The sequence below is a fragment of the Papilio polytes genome, unplaced genomic scaffold, assembly GCF_000836215.1.
Source record: "Papilio polytes unplaced genomic scaffold, Ppol_1.0 DF823935.1, whole genome shotgun sequence".
Lineage (NCBI taxonomy): Eukaryota > Metazoa > Arthropoda > Insecta > Lepidoptera > Papilionidae > Papilio > Papilio polytes.
The window spans coordinates 1,738,024-1,758,916 of record NW_013525269.1 but is presented as its reverse complement, the minus strand read 5'-3'; the positions used below and the strand labels follow the sequence as shown (position 1 = coordinate 1,758,916).

The window sequence follows — 20,893 nt, the reverse complement described above, 5'->3', positions numbered from 1 at the left end:
CGGATGGAATCGCGGGCGAAAGCTAGTAGTTTATAATAATAACCACATAACCAAATTACAAAAACTATAACATAGTGGGAAAAAAGTAATAGATGATTTATTTAGACATTTTAATGGTTTTTATTTTATAGATATATATATAACTATATTTTATATAGTTATTGATCAAACTTAAAGTCAAATGCCATGTGAACAGGTTACAAATGTCCGTTAATATCGACACGCATGCGAGAGGGCATTTCCGATGTGACGGTGAGCAACGGATCGATGGCTTATATCGTCGTTCGTCAGCGCCATCGAGACAAAGCCGGCTCGAGACGAGGGCTTTTTTTTGTCCATCAAATGGAACTTCGCTTCTTAAAAGAGAAATATTTTGATCGGCGTCAGACAATTTATAATCGTATTTTTATTATATGTTGACTGGTTTGTTATTAATTTAGTAGCAGTAGTAACAAGGTTAGTTAAGAGTTTGTTTTTAACTAAAATATATAAGTATAAAAAATCGCCATATCGTCTGCTTCGTGCAATTTATTGCAAGTGATCTAACGTTTTACGCTCATAAAAACTAAACAATAAATAACTCAGTCGGTTAGTGTTTATTTGGGAATAAGGAAAATAAACTTATGTACCACAATAAATGTTTTTTATTGATGCTTTTGTGAATCGAGCGCACTTTGTGATTTGCATCATTCCGTTCGTTTACAATACGTGAGATGGTTCGAATTCGAAAACACGGCGTAACAATGCTGACATTAGCTGACGAGATACAAACTGCTGTACTGCCTAGATTTAATTACATTTATTAACTTGATCTTTAAAAACGTACAAATAATGCATTTAATTAATAAACTAACGTTGCCGTACCATATTTTCAACTTAACTGTCGAACTAACGGTAAATAATGGAACAGAAACTATAGTACTTAGTAGTAATTTCTTGTTCTAAAACTGCACTAAGGAAGATACTGACGGAGTGGGATAAAGAGTAAAGAAGTCTCCAAATAAAGACACTGTAATCTTAAATATTTAGCTTTAAATTTGACAAATTGTAGTCATGTGTAGTGTTGGCTAAGCAAAGTACAAGGTAAGAGGTATACGTGCGCGGCACACGTTAATACAATTAAACATTGTAATTGTCACGCTCATTTAACGTATTACTTACTCGGCTGTCGATATGTTTAGTCATGCACACCAACTCAAATGCGAGTACTAGTGGCTAGGTAAATAACGTAGATTATAATCCGTCGTTTAGACCTCAGTAGTTTTTAAAATATTGTAATAATCAATACCATCAATAACTCTTTCATCACAGTTTCCTTCCACACGGTGGCTTGGATCTACTACAGACTGGAAAGGACGGAACCGTAGATGAACCTATGGATTTCAATCTGTCTTTACCAATCGAGTAACAAAGAAATACAACCATACTTCATACTAGTCATATTAATATTATAAATGTGAAAGTATAGATGGATGGATGTTTGTTAGAGTTTTTAGCCTAAACTGCTGAACGGATCTCAATGAAATTTGGTATAGATGTGGAGGATAGTCCGGAAAAGCATGTTTTTTTTAATTCCACGCGGACGGAGTCGGGGGCAAAGGCTAGTATAGTATCTATATTTTTATTAAAGGCCTTCTGAGTATATGTTAAACATACGTTCTTGTTAGTTTTATATCTGAAGTGCAATAGAGCGATAATATCCGTTGAGGCCTTTATTAGTGAAGCCAAGGTCATCTAATCGCATACTTTGCAATTTACTTATGAAGAAGCAATAACAGCACTATTAACTAATACGTGTCACAGTGATTTATAAAGTCAGTAAAACATAGCTTACTTTTTTTTTTCAAGTTTCAAGTCAAACTTAAAATACAGAGTAATTTAAAGTCTGTTTAACAGTTGCTTATAGTTGATTTCACATATTGTATCTACAGTAAGGGGCTCCCTTAATAAAACCTCTAGTTAAGTGTCCTCTGAGTGCAGTTAGTCTAAAAATAATCTCCGAAATGGTGGAGGTCTTTACCACATGAATGCTCTAAGTGGAGCATATTGCATCACAAGTTCCGCGTTTAAATTCAATTTTCTCTTCATACAGCGTTGTACTGAGAATTCCTTTCTGCAACAGGATTGTAAAATGAATGCTTATTGTTCTCATATGACGAACATGCTCACCGTCGCCGTGAGATTTGTCTTGTTACATTTATTTAACTTTAAATTTAATTATTTTAAAAATATTATAATACGGTTATTTAAATAGGAACCATTGGTATATTAAGTACTGGCATTGCAGAGTTTTACACTAGCCAGCTGTATTCGTCGAAAAAGCGAAGTCTAAGTATGAATATTAGCTAAGTAGAATTTTATGTTACTTTGTAACATTTCCTGATTGTAACGACAATACATGATATGTATTTTATGAACAGTATTCTTTACTTATTTTTTTTTTCATAATTCTTTTATGTAAATAAATTTATCAGTAACATTAACTGGCATTTTTTTGTAATATCCCAGTCTGCGTACAAATTGTTCAATAAATCCCTTTGATGTCAAAGAGACGTTTTCAAATTGATCGCTTTTGAAGAAAACGAATAATAATGCGATTTGCCTTCAAATTACATCCTAAACTACGCCAGTTTTAAGTTTTAATGAATGAAAATAAGGTTGAAAATGGAATGTATTAATTTGTTGAATGCGTGGTGTTTGAGTTGAAATTGAATGCCAAAAAATTTGGGCACACCTGGTCGGGGCGCAGGCGTTAACCGTTATTGTTGTATGGGGCATTCGTTCCGTGTCATATTACTAGTTGTTTAGAGAACCAACATTCTATACGACGGTTTTAAATAATACCTTAAAATCTGAGCTATCTTTATTTCAGCAAATCGTACGCAACTTAAAATAAATTATATCTAATTCATTTCGCGCTACACTTCGGCACATATGCAATAGGCGAGTGTATTGCAAGTACTAAAGTCTTTGTGTTAATTTAAGTGAGTTTCCATTGTTGAGATACCTTCACAGCAACATGTTCACTTATGACTTCTATTTGATCGGCCATCATAGACACTTAAGAAACACAACGCAACGCAAAACGTCAAAACCTGGCGATTTTAGTCACTAAGCGACTGACGCAACGCGCATCAAAGTTGTTCGTAGAAAGGCGGGTGTCGTTCACATTTCGATCTTTCATCACCAAATACAGTTTCTCATTACCTTTTTGTCCTAGAGAGGAAACCGACAATTGACATTTTGTAAATAATGCTTAACAATTCGCTTTAACGATGTAACGTTCTGTATACGGGATCTTTATTTCCTATTGTTTACATATTTCAGTGTGAAATCGTTAAAAATAAGCAACGACAAATTCTTAGATGTATTTATAACAAGAAAAGTTGAGCAGTTGCTTGTTACCAAATCGTCGGCCTCAATTAGAAAGCGTCCGATTGCGTGTCCCTCCAACTTTACCTGTATTATTAGAATTTACATGTACGATAATAATCCGGAATTAACTATTAAAATATTTTTATTCTTTGGCTAATAAACACGATAATTGTTAGCTGTGATAATAAACCTTTAGTTGTTTATTGTAAAATCCAGACTTCTTCCATTACTTCTAGAATAGCGTCTATATTGATTCGAAAGTTTATCGGGATCCAACCGTTTAGGCGACAAACTCTAATAAACATACGTCCATCTAAACTTTCACATTTATAATAGTAAGATTTATTTCTCTGTACTACATAAACTCTCTTTAACATTAAAACCACTGAACCCTTGAAAATAAATTGGAAAGTAACAATATGCATTAATAAACAATCTTTATTTTCATTGTTTACAATTGGAAATATTAAACTTCATCGTATTTACTTACAGAAAACAATATTTAATAGTTTTATTGTATTTACCGAGATAAAGTATGGTGGGATTGAAAACAGTTGTGATCGACAAATAGAGTATGGGTAGTGTCCGCTTCCCATGGCCCCCTCGCATTGTTTCCATGAGGGGATATAATAATGCAAATCTCAATTTCAATCAATCAATGCACGACTATTATTTAATCTGCTTTCACAAAGTTATTTTAACACAAATGTTATTAAAGCACGTGTTTGCTTTGATCCGGTATGGGAAATTTACTTTAAGAAATGAAAGTAATCAAATTCCTTCATTTTGAATTAAATTGTCTCGTTAAAAGTCCTGAAAAGAAAGCTACGTACATTTTTATATATTACGCAATTAAATGCCGTTATTATTTTATAATTCCATTTTATGCAATACATTCTTAAATCGAAAGTGATTTTGTACGAAGATGTCGCTTTTTTGACGCGCACTTTCGAACGATGTAGATGAAACTGAACAGAAGAAACTTGCAAAAATATCCTCTCGTTTGTACAAGTTTTTATGTGATGACGCTTTATACGGCGGATGGATTTCCGTTTGAAGGAGCAATTTATTTACAAAGACGTTGATAAAATGACAAAATCCATGTTAAAGTTAACTGACGCATAATAACAGCTGAAAGTTTTTTTAATAGTTCCTTGAGCCATATCTTAAGGTAGATTAGTATGGTAATACTGATTTCAGAACTTACTTTAAGTTCTTTTTTTTTCTGTAATGATAATTTTGTACGGGTGTTACTGTTATAAATATACACGGACAACCTAACCTCCATCCACGGATCATAAGATTATCTCAAAAGATACCTATTTTAAATTCACGACAGCTATAGTGTCAACTGTCTGAGACGTTCTTGTAACATCTAATTAGAGAACAGTGGTTGGAGCGCTGCGAAATATTGGATAAAAACTGAAGACCCATGTTATGCAGGAGACAGCTGCCTCGATTGCCGCCGTGTTTTGTTTTTTTGCTTATAATATATATAAACTAATTTCTATAGACTGTCACTGGAGTTTAAAACTAAAACATTAAACTTATTGTGATGTATTTGTAAAAACATAAATTACATCCGAATTAATTATTGTTTTTTTTACATTTAACATCCGATATTCTAGTTTAATTCCAAAAAAAATTTTAGGCCCTTTACTTTACTTTATGTCAAATTAAATTTCACCCGCGACTTGATCCGCGTCAAATTAAAAAAAAACAACTAAAGTAGTTCAGCAGTTTAGACTACAAACTAACAAACATCCCTCCATCTAAACTTTCGCATTTATAATATTGGTAAATACGATGGGACCTTATAAACCTTTATTTGAAATAGTCTCTGATTCTGAGATAAAATAGAGGAACAACAATCGCTAGAAATCTGGGTAATTTTAAGTTCACCTCTGTCCACAGTTCTATCGACATAGTGTGTTTAATTAAAATCATTTCATCAACTATTCGTATACCTATCTAAAACAAACTACTTCAGCATGCTTCAAACATAGATAGCTTATTGCAATGCACTTATCGATTTCCAGGCCTGAATAAGGGGCAAGATAAAACTGTGATTTAACATACCCTTTATTTAGAACGTTCATATTAATGCTTGTACGTGTTTTATATGAAATTAGGGTGACGACCCATCCGCCCCTCTTCTACAGTTTCGTCCACTCCATCAAAATATACGCATAACATCTACACTGTAACATCTGCCGTACTAAAGGTTGTGTGAATATAATTAGTGTACTTGTATTGAAACAATACAGCAATTTAGTTAAGTTTCAGCTTAATAGCACTGGTAATTGTATTATTTAATGATGCCAGTTGTTTGTTATAACGTAGTTGCTAGTATTTTTCTTTGATAGACTAGCTATTCATAACTTTACTGCTAGTAATTTTAAGCTCTCAAACATGTATCGGGTTTTTAGTATTCGTTTTAAGTCCCACGCTTAGATTACAAAGGAATTACTGGTGAATCAGTTTTGCTTATCACTAATCCGTTGTAGTTAATATACCTAGAATCTAGATAATATGCGAACAAAGTAACTAGAAACATGAAACATAATTTGAATATTCTGTGTGTGATGTAACACACGTACAGGTACAAAGTAATATACAGGGCGTTACCGTATTAATCTGCACACGAGTAAATACAACATCTTGGCGAGAAGAAAGTACACCTGTCCTGTTCGCACGTTCTAAAACCGGGTAAGCGCGAGAGGGATGGAAGGCGAAGGGCCGGAATCAATACCACATGACAGCGGCCGGTGTTTTATTTTGTTGGAGACATCGCTTTGTTTGTGTGTGCGTGAATGTATACAGGTCGTGCCGATGTGGTGAACTCGATTCTGCGTTCTGAAAAATTGCTTTGCGATTATAATCGATTGGTTTGCGACAAGGTATTATTTATGAAGCTCTCGGCGGGTACGCGTTCGCGATTTTTGTATTGCCTGAGATCACCTTTAATTAAAACGCCGGTGGTTTAGTGGTTGCAGCATTTACTTTTGGAATAGGAGGTACGATTCTGAAGCGACTAAAATGCGATTAAAATCGATTTGACTGAATTAATTTAACGATTTGTATTTTGTCTATAGCATTTTATTTAAAAGTACGTTAGACCGAATCCATTCAGAAAATTAAAGTAATTTCCTATAAGTAGTAGTTAAGGTCCTTTGACTTTGTTAAGCATCTATAGCCAGATTGCAAAAAGAAATTCGTTCGATCATAATACGGGTACCCTGATTTAGTGTCCGATTACCCGACAGCTGTTAACTTGGTTCATGATGTTTATATAGTAATACTATTTTTCGCCCGCGACTCCGTCTGCCGTGGATTAAAAAAAAAGTGAATAGTCTATGTGTTCTTCAAAGACTATCTTCTCTATCTATCCCAAATTTCATCGAGATCCGTTTAGCAGTTTAGAATACAAGCTCTAAAATCCATCTAAACTTTCGCATTTATAGTATTTATGATTATTTATTTATAGTAATATGTATAAAGTTTTGCTATCTCTATAAACATTGAGTTATAACAGTAATATTTCTAATAATAGGCAGACCTTGGAATTAGATTGTGCTCATTCTGAGGCTATTATGCGTGAAAATATGTAATTTTGCTTGTGTTAGCGAAACTTATCAATAAACAGTACATTTACAAACTTAAAAACGACGTACTAATCATGTTCCACTTTAAAGAACAAATTGTATCAGAGAAGTTGAAACCGTAAAATTTGGTTCCTTTGTACTGCTAGACAAAGACTTTACTGTTTAATTATTAATTAAAACTAAAATACAATTAAAGATAATAATGAAAAGATAATGCAGCTCACGTTAGTATTGTGTTTTATGTCAGTAGAGTTAGGTATTTATCTTTTTATGAGTCCAGTGTATTTTATTAGTGCTGATTCGCTTGAAGTTTTTTGAACTTTGTGTTGATGATTATTAAGTTTGTTACTGATTGTAAAAAAAATTGTGCTAATTAAATTTAATTGACTTTTTTTTTAAATTCTAGCCAAAGACAGTAATGTAATTATACAGATGTAATATTAAATAACTACCTTAACATAAAAATTAAAAATTATTACACCCGAAACATTTCCTAGTCATGGCATACCCAAATGAGTCATAAAACCGAACAATACAAGGCATCAATTATTTAGTGTTGTACCACGTGACGGGGAATCGAACAAAATCGTAAGCGATTTCAACATAATTTAACAACTGTGGGGTCGCCAAAGTGGGGTTGTCGCGCGCCCCTTGTGTTACTGGAATTTGTCAGAGTAATGTTGACCATATTATCATCGCTAGTCACCAAAATGAGGGTACATGTTAAAATTTTATAAAAAAAACTAGCTATTTCCTGTGGCTCCATCCGCGTGGAAGTAAAAAATAGCCTGTGTGTTTTCACATGAGCCATTGTGGAGATTCTTGGTATCAAACATCCATTTAAAAAATACAGATAAATAATTGTGTATGGAAAAAGTAGTTCTAATATTTTGCATCAATGGTGTATTAACATGCAATATTAAAGGAAGCTCAGCAAACGGATTTACTTTTAAAACAAGATTTTTATCTTACGTAGGTACAAAAAACCCGCATTATAATATTCAACGTACCTTTGTAAAATGAATACAAACAATGTTTTTTTTTTTGTTACAGAAGCGGCAACAGGATTTGCAAGCATGTGTTAAGTGACATAAGTGCAGTGCAAGTGATGTGTGTGAAGTGACATGGAGTGAGACAATGTGCATCGTAACGTCTCCGGCCCTTTGCGACCCGGGTTCTGAATGATAGCTACCATTCAAGGTAAGCGCTCCTCAACCGAGTTCGGGAAATCTAATTATTTTTAGAAAATCAATTATTTCTATTTTAATCAGCTCATAAAATTATTAGTAAGTCGCATACTATGTTAGGAACAACAGAATATAACTATTTTAAAATTACAATACTGGTTTCCCAACTACTTTTAACCATTCGTTAGTGTTTAATTTTGTTTAATTCGTGTCCGAACTATGTAACTTCAGTTTAACTCCGTTAAAACTTAGGTCAACCTAAGTCTTATTAATGACTAGTTAACGATAAAATAAATGGAAAAATTCAGCAACCCAGCATAGCAATCCTATAGTGGCTAAGGTTGATTCTTAGTGCAAGTATTGCACACTAAGACTATACTAAAGGAGACCTCTTAACAGTTCTAAGTTGTATAGTAAAAGTTAATGTTTTGTTTGAGATTGAAATATGCTGTCTTACATTCATTTCGCCCCCTAATCTTAGTATATTTTGTTAAATACATTGTTTGCACTCAGTTATCTTTTGTATTCACTAAGAAAGTCCCTTTGTGTAGAGATGTCCTTGAATACGAGTACAGTAAAGTATACACTACTTAAGCGAGCTGTTTATATTTTTCCACATATAAGTATTTACGATATCGTAACAAAGGATCTAAACACTATTTACTTTTAATAATGGTGCACATTAGCCTTGATACGGCTTAGAGCGGGAACAAACGTTCTCTATTATAATGAGCAGGTTTATGTAAGAATTAGAGCGGGGCTTCTCAACCTATGGCTCGTGATCTTTTGTACTGTTGTAATTATGTAGCGGTGAGTGGAAAATAGAGACAATTAACTGCCTTCCGCTCTCGACATATAAAGGTCATAAAGGATAAAGACGGGTATTCGTAACAGTTATTTCTATACAACGAATAGTTCAATATTTTCGTAATTGATGGGAATAGAAATTTATTTTGAGTTTTGGTAGTTATCAAATCTTACTATAAACGGCGCGGCTTGCGGACAGACAGAAAAAAAATTTTAAACGTAATTTTCGTTATTAGCAACGCAAATACATCATCTTCCCGAAATCTGGAATTTATCTTTTGATATTACAAACAGACTACTACTTTTATTATATGTTTAGATAGAAGATATTATGTAAATATAATTCATATTAAATATTAAATTATTTCAAGCACTTCAAAAACGAAAATAAGTAGGCATAAAAAGAACTATTGAAATCCGTTTCATCCAACGCAAATAAAGCGCTTCCGTCGTTTAGACGAAAGCGGAATAAACAAACTGTTGGATCGATCAACCCTCCGCTGTGATCTCTGAGCCCAACGCTTGGGCAATGTCCTCGGAACTGGCCTATTTAATTGCTAACGCGTGTACGCTAACGATAGCTATAAATAACAATTTACGGTATTATTGGTTGATATACCATGTCATAACACATGTATTATACTATTGTAAATTACTATTACTTAAAAAAATAAAGAACGTAATCGTCCTTAGTGGAATTCTTACAATCTATATCTTCTAAATCGTATGTAGTACAGAAAAGTCTTGTACGTACAGTAGTTCAGTAGACTTAAATGTAAAATTTTTAAAGCATTACTTGAAAGTACAAACTGCGTCTAAAATATCTTAAATTGATCAATCTTGTTATCATTACATTATTATCGATTGAACAGTTTCTAATAAAAATGCACGTATTCTGTTTACTTGTACATTTTCTAGGGAATTTAAGATATCGGTTCTTTTAACGAGTTATTTGTACTGTGATATTGACACGATTTATACCTAATCTTCATACATTGAAGTGATATTGTATGTCAGTTAACGTTTATGTATGTGACGACTGTACGTATATAAGACGTCATTAGATAACTTATTGCATTTGTTCTATTGTATATTTTTCTATTTACGGATGTAATACACAATTTGTTTTTACATAACTAAATGAGTGTTGATGGTTCATATTAATAATATATTGCTATACATGATTTTGAAAAGATATTTAAAAGTATACTTGTGTCAGTCATTTAGCTGTAAATGGTGATTTATCATAGAATTTCAGGAAATATGATACACATAGACAAGGGTATTGCACTCTTAATGTTATTTAAGTGATCTTTAAAACTTTAGATTGAATAAAAAAAAGAATGTATTAACATTCGCAAAAAATACTAATAACTATACGGTTACTACAGTGTTAGTCATAATTTATTTTAATATAATAATTATTTGCATTAAAATCCATTAGCGTGAAATATGTTTGTTTAAACTAGTGTAAAATTATTATTACCTTTAGAACAACGTCATTTATTATTTACATTGGATCTCCCAAGGCGCGGTTTATTATTCCGATATGCTAATAGTACATGTAACTGTACCATGTTGTCTCAGTTCAACGACAGATAGCAACGCTCTTATAAAATAATGCTGGATCGCAATAATCTATCCTTAATATTGATACCAAGATCAGATACTTTGAAAGAAAATACAAAATGGATCGATTAGTACTTCAAGAGCTATTGTGATCCTTAGATCATATAATTTGATGTAAAGGGATTAAAAATGTTTGAGACCGATTATTGGGTTCGGCAGCAAATAAAAAACAGACCTGAACATTATATGTATTGTGCATTTATTATTATCCGAATGTGCGATTGGGTCATGACATATTTGGATCAATCCGTAACATGAAAATTGATAAGACTTAACAAAGATCATGAGTGCAAAAGAGATTCAGAGTTCTTACTATTGATATTACAATTATGGATTTATCTCCCTGTAGTCATAGTAAACAGGTCAACGCACTATAGGTCGGGGTGTCACTAGGTCGTTTTAATTGTAATTCATATTTACTGTTTACAAATTAGTTTTAAGTAACGCTTTATGTAAAACTATTCAAATTGTTGTTTATTACCATATGCGGCCTTAGTACAAGTGATATAAATCGACTGATGAGTTAGTAAACAACGAACGAAGTTTTTCCAGAATTGACAAAGGCAGTCGTGGATTTGCTCTATTTTTCATTATTTAATTAAATGAATTCATAGTGTTTTATGTAGATAAATGTAAGTTTTGTGAACTATTTGCAGCTTAAATTGATTCACTTAAAAGCACTTTGTTCTTGTACATTTTAAAGGAAATTAAAATTGTAAATGTTACAGTCTTTAAAATTTAAAGAGCAAACATCTGTTCTTCTGAAGGTGCATAAAAAAGGACAAGTCAATACAGTCGGTCGCACGGCGTTATTTTGTTAAGTGGGTCACTGTTAGGGTGACAATGATTTTTAGAAAATTTCCTTAAAATTTTAAATCATACATATAGTGTTTATGCTCAGAAAATTAGTACAACATTTATACAGATTTAAATACTTGTAACATCATCGTTCAATTTGTAATTTTCTGAACGGAAGTTTTCGTAAATTAATCTTATACTAAAATTACAATTTTTTTTAATCTAGTTGTCGTAAAATTCACATATCAGAGTAGTTTATAGGTTACTGTGACACATAAATATTAAAGTAGAAAGTATCAGCTTCTTTTACAAACATGGTGAACCTAACCTCGTTGTTTATAGAGGCGCTGTATTATTGAAGCCACTGTACCGTGCACTCTTGAGTTATACCTTTATGCAATATTGTGCACGTTGGAAAATTCATCATGACGTCAGAAACGAAAATTTGCTTCATGCTATTTAATAAATTGTTAAAAAACGTTTTTCCGATGTTAGATCTTAGATTTGTACTTTTTATCACACATTCCTGTAATTAAATAGAAATAAATACATATAAAATATAACAACAAAACTAAAACATCAAATGTATCTCAAATTCAACTAATCTACTACTAGTATGATAGGAATAGAACACGGATAGGTGTAATGAGCTATGCTTTACCCATCCGATAGTAACTGGATTGTTCTAGCATCGGGCGTAATCTCTGGATAATCCCGATACTGCGCTACGCTACATTGGACAGCACGCTTGGCGATTTTATAAATTGAAAGCCGGCTCTTATGTGCCCTATTATTTGAAATTCAATCCACAGTAGCCCACGTATATACATGCCAGTAGGTGTGCATTTCTTTCTTAAAGTGTATCGGAGGGAACAGCTTGTGACCTTGTGACTTTCAGGGTGCAGTAAAAGTGAATGTTTATGAGGATAGATTGGGTAAAAACATTAGAAACAAAGATTGCTTGCCAAAATTATTAATCACTGCATAATTACCGGATATTAGCCACGATTTACTGTTGTATCGGATATTATTAGCATACGCTACTGTATTGTGGCGTTTGAATTAGTCGGAACAGCGTATACCCTTCTACAACTATCGAATAACGTTGAAATAAATAATAAACAACGACAGGAATTGGACTTATAAGTACCTACCAAGTAAAACTAACGTTTTAACTAACTATAGGAAGATCGTTATTTAATCAATTAACGAAAGTTCTGTAGACTTTAGTCGTTTGAAATTCAACTGTAAATTAATTTATAGCTTCTTAAATTAATTAAATACCGTTCTCAATAGAATACGATAGCGTTATGGACATTCTAATAGTCACTTTAAACCTAATGCATTCGTAACAGTATCTCTGAGACATACAAAAACACGTCCGGCGCGGATTAGACGCTAACCGAGCGCCACAGACTTCCTTCGTTCTCACGGCGCGGCGTATTAACTCCAGTTTCTGATTCTAACAGTTCGTTAAACACGATCGCCGCTCGGGCAAGAGTTGAGACAATGCGAGGTCGTCGAACTGCCAAGCGAGCACTGTTTGCCTTTTACACGGAAATGTGTAGAAAGTATTGTGTTTGTCTAATAAGGTCTCTCTTAGTGCGATTTGACGCGTTACTAAAAAGACAACGGTATTATGTCTGCTAGTGTTAAATTTATTATGTGTAATATATTTGAAAAATGGCACAAATAACATTAAGATTTAATGAGGGATAATAGAAAATTAGGTTAATACTGATCTATTGGAATTGTTCTAATCTCAGCGTTACGCAGATAGTTAATCCTTTTACTTAGAGAGACATGGCAATTTCTTGTAGGCTCATCTCTATTGCATTTTGTTTACAAATTTTATACTTAATTACAATATGCCTCATTTTTAAACAAGAAATTCATGTTGCGTCGTTACTTCCTTCTTTTCTTACTTTCTTAACGATGATATATGTTTTTCGGTATTCATACGGCCTAATAATGAAATGGCATTTAAATATTTAACAGCGACTCAAATTATACGGCTATGCTTAATATCTAAATTCCATTAAAATTTGACGTCTGTCAGATTGTAAGCGGTGGTTATGAAGCGAATTGTTTAATATTCTTTACTCTATTCAGAATACTGGACGTTAGACTACTATCACTCCGCCTTTTGCCCAGACTCCGTCCGCGTGGGATTCAAAACAAACTAAAGAGACTAGCAAATGTTTTCTTCCATATTATCTTTAACGTCCATGTCAAATTTCATCGAGATCCGTTCAACCGTTTAGGGTACAAACTCTAACAATGTTTTAACACTATAATAATGTAATTCAATAAATAAACATATATGTCATGTAGTAAACAAGCCACTCTCAGTCCCACGAGTTGACACAGTCATATCTCATTACGAATGTACCACATTTACTAATGACCACCAGATTTGGTCGTTTGAATGTATTGCAGTTGTGGCCGACACCGTTATAATTCAAGTTCTATGACTTGTATGTTCGATATCTAGACATATCTAAAGTCTAGATCATATCGCTCAGTGGAGACATGAATACTAAACTATCATGGTTGCTAGTTATTGGTTTAAACAGTCTTGACAAATCTATGAATCTATACTTCTATACTAATGTTATAAAGAGGAAAGATTTGTATTTTTACATATATTACATATACAAATAATTCAAAAACTACTAGGCCGATTTCGAAAATTCCTGCAGCATTAAAAAGCTACGTTATTAGTGAGTACATAGGGTACATTTTATTTGTTTTTAATTTCACGCGGGCGTAGTCGGGAGCAACAGTTAGTATAATTAAATAATTGGAAAAACCAAGGAAAAAGTTGATTCAGATATGAACTGGCCGTTATGTAAAGGCTTTAAACAATGTTTTTCGCTTACACTTGCGAATTATGTGCGTCTTTTCCTCCGTCAATTAAGGGTAGGCAACGCATCTGCAATTGCGAATGTTTATGGGGAGCGGTGGCTTTCCATTTCGGTGAATTCAGGTGGCCGCTTGCTCGTTTGCTACCTTATATTATAAAAAAATAAAATAAAATGGGGCATGTAAATAGTAAATATATACATACATTTAAATAATAAATACACGAATGTTGAAGTAAAACAGGTGTACCGGGATCGTGAGAAATGAATCCGAGATGATCTATACTTTAAAATCAGAATTTTAAATTTAGTACCTATTACGTTTACGTACATAGGTTACCTTTAAATAGGCAGAACAGAAAATTATAAGTTATTTATCTAATCACAAGCAAATAACTTGCATATAATTGTGAATAAGCAAAAAGACCGGCTATATTCTTTCTATGTATTACATTCCAAACTTTTATACTGATAGAAAAGATAATTAAGTTTTCTTTACCTTTCATTTACTCCAGTTAAGGTAAGTATTAAGTAGATATACAATTATCTGTAAAACTCAGATATGTGCTCGAGTGCATTGTCCTAGGGTGTTAATGCGAAAGTACTATTTGCCTCGCTGGAGTGAGAACTTGAATGACGGCCGGACGGGTTCTCATTGCATTATTTAAAGTCAACGCATGATATACGCTATTACTATATTTTTATTATATTGAGAGGTTTAAACATTTTTAAGATTATGTAATAAAAGATTGCCAGCCGCAAATTAAAAAATGTAACGATCAGATTTAACTGCCGAAGCACCTTTATCAAAATATTATTTACTAACTGTTGCTCGCGACTTCGCCCTGTGAAATTAAAAAATAATAAAATATATAGCCTATGTTACGTACATATAAATTACCTTTCTAATTGTAAATGAATTTGTGAAAGCGGCTTAGTAGTTTTTTAATTATTTCAATACATGCAAAAGTACCACAATACAAATCTTTCCTCTATATAACATTAGTATAGATTTCGTTGTTCAAAGCATGATGATAATATGTTTTGTTCAAATATTGTTTATAATATGCCTTGATAAGACTTTTGTAAAGTAGGTGAAAAATGTTATGCAGTTTAATATATAGTTGGTCCTAGGTTACGGATTAAAGTTATTTTTAAATTAATTTCTGAAGTTCTGAATCTAGTAGCTAAGCTCTAACGTAGTTTATTTTTAACTAGATATAAATAGCTCCCACGGTCTTATTACCCTAATCGGGCTATCAGAGATGACGCAAGAGTCGATGAGGCTATTGGTGTTTTATAGTTCGCTCACGTACTGTCGCTGAGATATAATCAATAAACGTTTCAAGTCAAGTATTTTAATGAATTTTTATTAAACCTTCATTTCTAGTTATATTTACAACTAACCTTTGATCGCGACTTCTTTCGCGCGGAACTTTTTTTATTAAATAAGTTAATAAAATTATTTCTCTTCTTATTTTTAGCATAAGTAATAAAATTATAAGTTGTTTAATGCGTTTGCTTAAAAACAGTTTAGGCATTGCAGAAGTTCACCGGACCCTTTATTACTTGATCTAAGACACACTTGCCCCTTTTTTTTTGGCGGCTTCTGCCGCTCTCGTCGCTCCCCTGACATATATTTGTCAGGGACCTGGGATGTGGGTGTTTTTGTTTTCAAAAAAGTTTTACAATTGGCCTAAATATAAATTTCCAGGTATCTTATTTCTATATCACAGTTTGCATTTCTTATTCTAGCCTAGTTTAAAATCAATAAATTAAATTAAAAACTAAATTTACTATTAAACTGACTAGTGTGTGATTAAAACTTGCCCCCTTGTCCTAGGTTATAAGTCCAATTACTATGTAAGGGTTGTGCATATTATTGAATTTATTGTGTTGTTACAGACGCGGCATGGATAAGGAGAACGGCGAGGGCGACGCGGCCGGCAAGCCGCCGCCCGACGGCCTGCTGGATGCCGCTGGACTCTTCGGAGGTACATGTTTATTTCAGTTATATCTCCGTTAACGATAGAGTTACAATGTTTCTAATAATTAATTTAATCTGTACTAAAATTATAAAGAGGAAAGATTTTTTATTATTGTATGTATTGAAATAACTCAAAACCCTACTGGATTGATTTCAAAAAATATTTTACCATAACATGTAACATAGTCTATATTTTTTATAATTTTATAATTTTACGCGGGCGAAGTGCAGGAGCAAGTCTATACTAATATTATAAAGAGGAAATAACAAATAAAGTGATAAAGGCAAGTTTTATCAAAGCATAATGAAAGTTATAGGAGACAAGTGTTTTATGTGTGGTTTAAAGAGAGTATAAAGACGAAGGGTTCTTATCAATTCGGTTAGAGTTTCATATTGGGGTAAGGAAAGGTAAAATAGAATCTGTCTTAATTCTAATAAGGGTACGGCACATACATAATTTTAATCCAAATTCCGTTTAGATGTATAGATTTTTAAGTAACAAATTCAGAAATGAATTAAACCATAAAATACAAAGTAAAGGAATCTATGTAAACACGCAACCATCGTTAGGTGTGGCGGTCGACTGTGATCTTATCGTTTATTGAAAAAAGAAGTCTCATCTCTCTGTCGTTCAACACTCATGTGGTATTGTACCATGCCACCATATAAGTCAACCCGGCCGAGTTCGTTGACCTTGCGAGCGTCCCCGACACACGCCTCTGCGACATAACTCGTATTGAGACGAAATAAGCAACGATATCGATTGATTGTCAGTGTGTGAAATATGTTCCTAATAATACATGTGAATTATTAGGAAATTTATATTTGTATACGCGGCTTAGAACGATGTTGACGCAAACAACTTAAGAATTTTTTTACCTCTAAACTAGATATTATAATCTAAATAATTCAATACAATATTGTAGGTAATACCAGTATGTACACCTGTCACTTCCGTGTTTTTAATAACATACCAAGCGAGGAACATAATCTATTGTTTAGAGAGCGATGGAATCATTTAAATCTTACTAATATTATAAATGCGAATGTTTAGATGGCTGGATGGATGTTTGTTAGTGTTTGTAGCTTAAACGGCTGAACGGATTTCGATGAAAATTGAAAAACACGTAAGCTGCCACTTTTTTTTTTTTTTTTTATTCCACGCGGACGGAGTCGCGGGCAGAAGCTAGTACGAATTAACGATTATATCAAAGAGCGAAGTTTGATTTTGGCTTTTAATTTCAAATTTTAATATTTATTTTTGTTATAGCGTACTGGGGCCGAGATGGGTCTGGCGGCGGGACAGCGGCCGCGCAGGCTCAGGCTCAGGCTCAGGCCCAGGCCCAGGCGCAGGCGCAGGCGGCGCTCTTCGGCTTTGGATCCCGCTATCCGCCGCCGACCACACTCGGCGTCGCTGCCAACCAGGCAGCTTCTCTCGGCCTACATCCTGCTGCCAGTTAGTATACTTTCATTACTATCAATTACCTACTTGCCATGTAGGCAAAATAGTGACCATTGAAAAGTAACAGTGGTAGAGCCCGCCTTAACATCTTCGCACGAATGGGTCGGCTCGCCCGATAGAATATCACGACCATACAGAAGACAGGCGTGAAGTGGGAGCAATTCCGCGTACAGAATTAGTGTATCCCTTTCCACCATTTTTCTTATAAGAAAAGGATGGGAAGGGAACTTGGATTTGACGGTGTAGGAGATGCATAGGAGGGGGAAATGTTATCTTCATTTGCGTCTCCTTCTTCGCCAATTTAGGGTAAGCAACGCATCAGCTAATGCGGGGATCTCATGAGCAGCGGTCGCTTTGACAGTTTGACGGATTTAGGTGGCCGCTTGCTCGATTGCCATCTTATGATATAAAAATCGCAATCATTGTCAATGTCATACAACTAAGCATACATCAAAAATACGTGGTTTTCCAGGTGCAGCATGGTGGTCGATGGCATCGCACCTCGCAGCGCAGGACTATCTAGCGCGGCTCCAAGCCTCAGGCCTCAACTTCCCGCCCCTCGGGGACCCGTACTCCGCGCTGTCAGCTCTATCGGGGGCTACAGCCGGAATGAAGCAACCGCCTAAACATCCCAAGCAGCCAATGAGGAGCGAGAGGTATGTGAGTTGGTGCTTTTTTATTTATATTTATAACTGGTCGTATACAGAAATGTATTTGTTTACCTGAGTGTAGTTTTTTTTTTATAAATCTACAGTAAGTATTTACCTAGTGACCACTAACTCGGCGGTAATAGAGTAGGTTAATAATAATGCCTTGTAAATTTCCCAAGACTGATTTGTCAGCAGTGTTTATTACCCCCCTTTATTAAATTTTAATTAATGCTATGTTAGTAATAAGATTCGACTAATGCGTTACTATAGATGTTTTCTAGAATTTTCTTGTGTTAACAGTAGATCGGGCCGGAGCAGTAGCGGTACTTCGTCGAGCGCGTCGTTAAAGGACAAGAGTCCTTCGACTGGCGGTAGCTCGCAGCCGAGCATGAGTGAGTGGGGCACGTATCTTATTTAAAAATAGTCATACTTTCATTACAAACAAGCTAAAATTAACTTAGAGTAGCAGAATATTAAAGCGAGAAGGTTGCATGGAGTCTGAAGTACGGTATCTCGTCTTCTTGTTATTGTATGTTCCTAATTTACCTAAATTGTGATATCTTTTTACTATATTTATTGTTAATTGTACAGGAACGTCATACGGCTTTCCGAAGACCTCATCACCGTCAGCGATGCACTCGCAGGCATCGCTGTCGAGTCTGGCCTCTCTCAACAGCCTCGTGTCGGCGCCGCATCAGTCCAAGTCCTCCAAACCACCGCAGCAATCCTCCTCATCTAGTAAGAAACTAAATCAGTAGTAGATTATCAATGCATGCAATATGGTATGCAACTAGTTAACAAACGAAGACCAAAGTAAGCAGCGTTGCATGATTTTGATATTAGTATAAGATGGGAAGTATGCAAGACATCTTCAACAAATCAAATGTTTACAGATGCATTGTCCCCTTAAAAAAGAGAAAGACATATCAAAGTATGATATTTGCCCTTTTTCTATGTCTTCTAGATCTTCCAAATCAAATCCACTTTCTTATTAGAAAAAGATGGAGGAAGGACAACAAGACAAATAATTTGGCACAACGCAGGAATACTTTTACTTCACGCATGTCCTCTTTGTGGATTGCATTGTAATATAAATTCTGGCACTTTTTTTCTAGGGAAAAGTTCATCTAGTTCATCGGGTAAGAGCAAAGACCGCGACTTGGCGCTGCTGAGGGGCGACCTGATGCTGGCGCAGGCGGCAGCGCACGGCGCGTACCACGCGGCGGTCGCCGCGGCCACCAAGGGAAAGGTACTTACTAATTCCTAATACTAACAGTGGTAGAGCCTGTTAACATCTTCGTACTGTTAAGAAAAAAATTAGTACTGCGCTGTAGAATTGGCGCAACACTAGATTATTGGCATAAACGTCATATCTCTAAGTGACAGCTGTCAATGTCATTAGAAGTATTGGAATATTCGCGCGAATTCCTGACAAGATCTCTAGTGGAGTGTTTAAATTAATATTACTAGTAACAATTATAATAATTGTTTAAAGGTACGATTGGACCAGTTCCCCTTGTACAATACTAAGACAGAGGTGAAGTAAAAGCAACGCGTTTCGTCTGATGAGTTTGGGGGCTTGATTTTGGTTCCTTTTGTTATAATACTACAAAGAGGAAGTATTTGTATTTTTGTATGTATTTAATTTACGTAAAAACTACTGTGCCGATTTTAAAAATTCTTTGTCTAATTGAAAGATGATTAATCTGTGAGTAATATAGGATACATTTCGTGTTATTTTTAAATTTAACGCGGGCGGAGTCGCGAGCAACAGCTAGTACAAAATAAAACGGTATAAATCTTATTTTACCGAGGATTTGCCAATATACTATAATTCTTCTCCTGTAATAGCAAAATGTTTTTGTGTGGATGTTTAAGCAATGGAAACTAATGTGTTTGACATTTACTTTGTTTTAGAACATGTCACCGCTGTATCCATTCGGAATGCCAGGCTCGGATAAGGATAGACATGCGGGGATAGATTCCCTCACCGGTCTGCCTCACACAATACTCAGGTAAATATCAAATTAAAACATTACAATATAATCAAAACTTATGTAAAACTATCTCATATACACTAACAGCATTACAAATTAACTTTGTATAAAGTTAAACTTAGAAATAAACTCGGTATATGCAAAATTTTTACTAATACAGCAGAGCCTCGATATGTTAAAGTCCAAGGGAAACACAAAATATTTTAAGTTATAGAGGTTTTAAGCTACAAGAGTCTATGTTGTAGAGGTTTTGGGCTCTGATGGGAACGGAACATATTATTTTTTGAAGTTATAGAGGTCTTTAAGTTACCGAGGTTTGAGTTATCGAGGTTCTACTGTATTAGCACTTATACTCAATTTATTCCTAAGTTAACTTTATACCGCGTTTATTTGTAATTCTGTAAAAATGTAAATACTGATTGTATATTTTTCTTCCTAGTGCCGCTTTGGAGGGCGGGTAAGTGGATGCTACAATTGTTTACAAATCATTGTTTGGCTTCCATTGAAGGCTTGCATCCATTTTTATTTAAAA

The 20,893-nt window shown here is 34.3% G+C and overlaps 1 protein-coding gene across 1 annotated transcript in view; it reads left to right on the top strand.

The window, feature by feature from the left end:
• The window catches only part of LOC106101797, a 56,574-nt gene that overhangs the window by 10,780 nt on the left and 24,901 nt on the right, over nt 1-20,893 (top strand). Inside the window, exons 2-10 of the mRNA XM_013281132.1 lie at nt 8,034-8,180; nt 16,171-16,259; nt 17,523-17,708; nt 18,187-18,370; nt 18,665-18,765; nt 18,956-19,102; nt 19,480-19,613; nt 20,282-20,379; nt 20,801-20,818. Coding sequence (XP_013136586.1) covers nt 16,178-16,259; nt 17,523-17,708; nt 18,187-18,370; nt 18,665-18,765; nt 18,956-19,102; nt 19,480-19,613; nt 20,282-20,379; nt 20,801-20,818 — 950 coding nt within the window. The 5' untranslated portion in view covers nt 8,034-8,180; nt 16,171-16,177. The remainder of the gene's footprint in view (nt 1-8,033; nt 8,181-16,170; nt 16,260-17,522; nt 17,709-18,186; nt 18,371-18,664; nt 18,766-18,955; nt 19,103-19,479; nt 19,614-20,281; nt 20,380-20,800; nt 20,819-20,893) is intronic.